Here is a 3,178-nt window from a genome sequence, read left to right as displayed (position 1 = left end):
ATTTTTTTAGATCTAACATACCTGACTTGCTACCCGGACAGCTGCCTTTGCATATATACTGTATATATTTTTGTTGGACCTAACACCTTGTCAAAGACTAAGCTGTCCAGGGGAGGTCCTCGAGGGAGCTTCGCTGTTTATGTGGAGTGAGTGCTGGAGAACAATAGATTGGCTTTCACCATCTGGTATCATCAGCATGAGCCTGCACAAGAGGATGCGACAGAGCCTATCATGGGACGCCATGGGAATCCTTGTAGAGTTTGAGGATATGGAATAGAGCCCCGCCCACAGTCCCGTTGCTGGGGGTGAGCTGCCGCTGGCCTTTGTTGTTTATTTAGTGGATGCAATGGATGATTTTCCCCCGTTTCTCCTGTCTCTGCTGGTTCCACCCAGCCCTGAGTCTCATTCATTGGCCATTCCCAGGTCACAGGGAGCCCTGGACTCCACCTCCAACCCTTCTGCTCCTCCTTGGCTCCATGCTCCCTCAGCTCCACCAGGGTTCATCAGTCCTTGGTCTCTGACAGGCTCCCTCGTCCCTTCGGCTCTGACTTGGTCAGTCGTCGACCTGCCTCCGCCACAGTCTTTCGCTGCTCTGGCTTCATCTTGTCCCTCCATCCCTCTGGCACTGTAGGGCTCCTCCTTCCCTATAGCAGTCAGTTGTCCCCCTGGTGTCATCAGCCAAAACTCCACGTTGGCGCCTCCCTCCCTCGACTCCACCATAGGCTTCCTTCCTGACTGGACTCTGGGTCCCCATCTGGCTCCTGCTCCAGGCTCCTCCCTGGCTCTTCCCTCTGTCATGCATGCCACCCTAGTTTCTCCCACCATCACCTTCTCTTGGTTCCTGTCCTTCACCTGCTACACGGCCACCTCCAGATCCCCCTCACTCCCTCCTCAGTTAGACTCTGTTACGGCGCAAGAACGCACCTTCTGGGAGAGGGGTGTAATGTCACATGTGATCTGTTTTGGTTTTATTTTCCCTGTGTTGCCTGCTGGTTTTCTATAGTTTCCTTGGTTGTAAATTAGTTCCTTCACCTGTTCAGTTTTTCCTTGATTGTTCCCTGTGTATTTAAGCCCTGAGTTCGTTCTGTTCATTGTTCGGTCTTGTCAGTGTTATACGTAGTATTGTTTCTCTCCAGCGATTCTCTGTGTTTTCCTTTTGAATTATAATTATACTGTTTTGATTTCCATTTCTTAATTGTGCACTTACTACAGACACCATTCTGTGCCAACTAGCAATAGACTCCAGGCACTGTGTATGCCACTGATTACTACAGTCTTCAGAAACATTTGTGTTAAATGTCCATGTTTATTTGTATTTAGGTTTCATTGGAGACGATCAGAGATGATCGATTCTCTTTCAGTGATGAAGCATCTACTGGACTCTTTACTGTGAACATCACTGATCTGAGAGAAGAGGATTCTGGGATATACTGGTGTGGAGCTCACGTCATCACTAAAGTCATTCTAGAAGTCAACAAAAGTAAGTTTTACCTTAACCTGACCTACATTGTTTCTATTTAAAGGTGATTAGCATCAGTAATCATCTTGACCTCACAGATAGTGGTAGATTTAGAGATTAAGTAGCTGAGAGAGAAGCCAAGTAATTTGTGATTTCCTCAGGTTATGAAAGCAGAAGTGAAAGAATTGAGCAGCCACAAATAGATTTTAGAAAATTTGCAGATGCAAATTATATTACATTATATCAAAACTAAAAATGCACTAAATGCTAAGATATGGCTGCTGTATGTTTTATGTAAAATGTGGTTTATTGCACATACTGTGGTTTTTTAACTTTACTGGTATTACTGGCACCTGTTCTCCAGGTGTTTCTGGAAGAATCACGATCTCTTGCATTTGTGTGACTCTGCTGCTGATGGGAGCGTCTGTCCTGTTATTATACAAATTAGGATACATCAAGACACGAGGTGATGATCGCAAACACACTCATGATTTAACGGTCTACTGGCCTTGTGTGACCTGCTACTGTTTTACTTTCTCTCTGTCATTTTGAATTCAAATAACATGAGCAGTTTAGCCAGTTCTCATTTGATTTCTTGGAAAGTGGGCCTGTAGTTTTATCTGTAACTAATCATTTGACTTTTTTCCAACCTTATTCCTAAAGACACTCTAACACTGCACACTCAGGCCCAGATTGACTAAACAGATCATATTATGTTTTCTTAAGGCAGCTTTAGTGTATTGTTGCAAATTAAAACTATCAAGCAAGTTTTGTTGTGAGCGTTTGTACTCTGGTTATAATTCACAGATCAGCACGCTTCCCCAGGCAGGACGGAGATGAGCGATGGAGAGGTGAGGGGTGTTTAGTTTCTTGTTTATTGGACATTTTGTTGACTGTCATTTGCACATGAAGCAGAACTAGAACCAATTTAATGGATTACACAACATATGACTTGTTTTCATGTGACTGACCAAAAGTGACAAAAAATACTCACTAGTAAAAGTGTGATAATTTGCAATGCAAAGCAAAAACTTAATACTTCACCTCCTGAGTACTTGGGGGGGGGGCAATGCTTGCCATGCTTGTTTGTAGGGCTGCACAATTTGGTCAAATCTTTGTGATTATCAATATAACTATATAATAATATTGATATGATGATATTATTACTTTTATTAAATACACATATACATATTACATGCAGCATATATATCTATTTGATTAAACCACAGCCTTTGCGATTTCGTAGTCTCACTAAGCCATATTACAATTTCCTTTGTATTTAAATTAATCACGCAGCCCTCGTATTCAATCTAGTTTATTTCTCTCTAAATCAATCTTCAGGCCTCTCATGCAGCATGTGACTATGAGAATATCAGAGATGCCAGACTGCGCTCAGTCCCGGGAACTGAGGAAACGGTGTTATATTCCACTGTCACGCATCCCACAGACTCGTCTGATCCACACGACACGCTGTATTCTACAGTACAGTTACCCACAAGCCCCTCTGATGGGCTCCTGTACGCTTCGGTCCATTTCCAGAAGCATGAAGAGTCTCTCAGTGATGCTAACGTAACCTTCAATAATGAGGAGATTTACTGTGATTACTCCACGGTCATTCCCCACACGTCACTCAAGTAGTTTAGTTTTTTTTTTTTTTTTTTTTTTTTTAGTGGTTCCAAAAAAACCTTTTTTTTTTCCCCGCCTTTTTTTAAAAATCCC

At 42.7% G+C, this 3,178-nt stretch overlaps 1 protein-coding gene across 1 annotated transcript; it reads left to right on the top strand.

The window, feature by feature from the left end:
* The first annotated feature begins 796 nt into the window (after positions 1–796).
* Positions 797–3,097, top strand: LOC107571417 (uncharacterized). Its single transcript, XM_016257740.1, has 5 exons — positions 797–940; positions 1,321–1,480; positions 1,824–1,925; positions 2,267–2,310; positions 2,801–3,097. Exons 1-5 carry the CDS (start codon positions 797–799, stop codon positions 3,095–3,097), a joined length of 747 nt encoding a protein of 248 aa, XP_016113226.1.
* Positions 3,098–3,178: the final 81 nt, after the last annotated feature.

The sequence above is a fragment of the Sinocyclocheilus grahami genome, unplaced genomic scaffold, assembly GCF_001515645.1.
Source record: "Sinocyclocheilus grahami isolate Dianchi unplaced genomic scaffold, SAMN03320097.WGS_v1.1 scaffold1592.1, whole genome shotgun sequence".
Lineage (NCBI taxonomy): Eukaryota > Metazoa > Chordata > Actinopteri > Cypriniformes > Cyprinidae > Sinocyclocheilus > Sinocyclocheilus grahami.
Note: the sequence above shows the minus strand (reverse complement) of the source record. Positions and strands in the feature narration are given on the sequence as shown.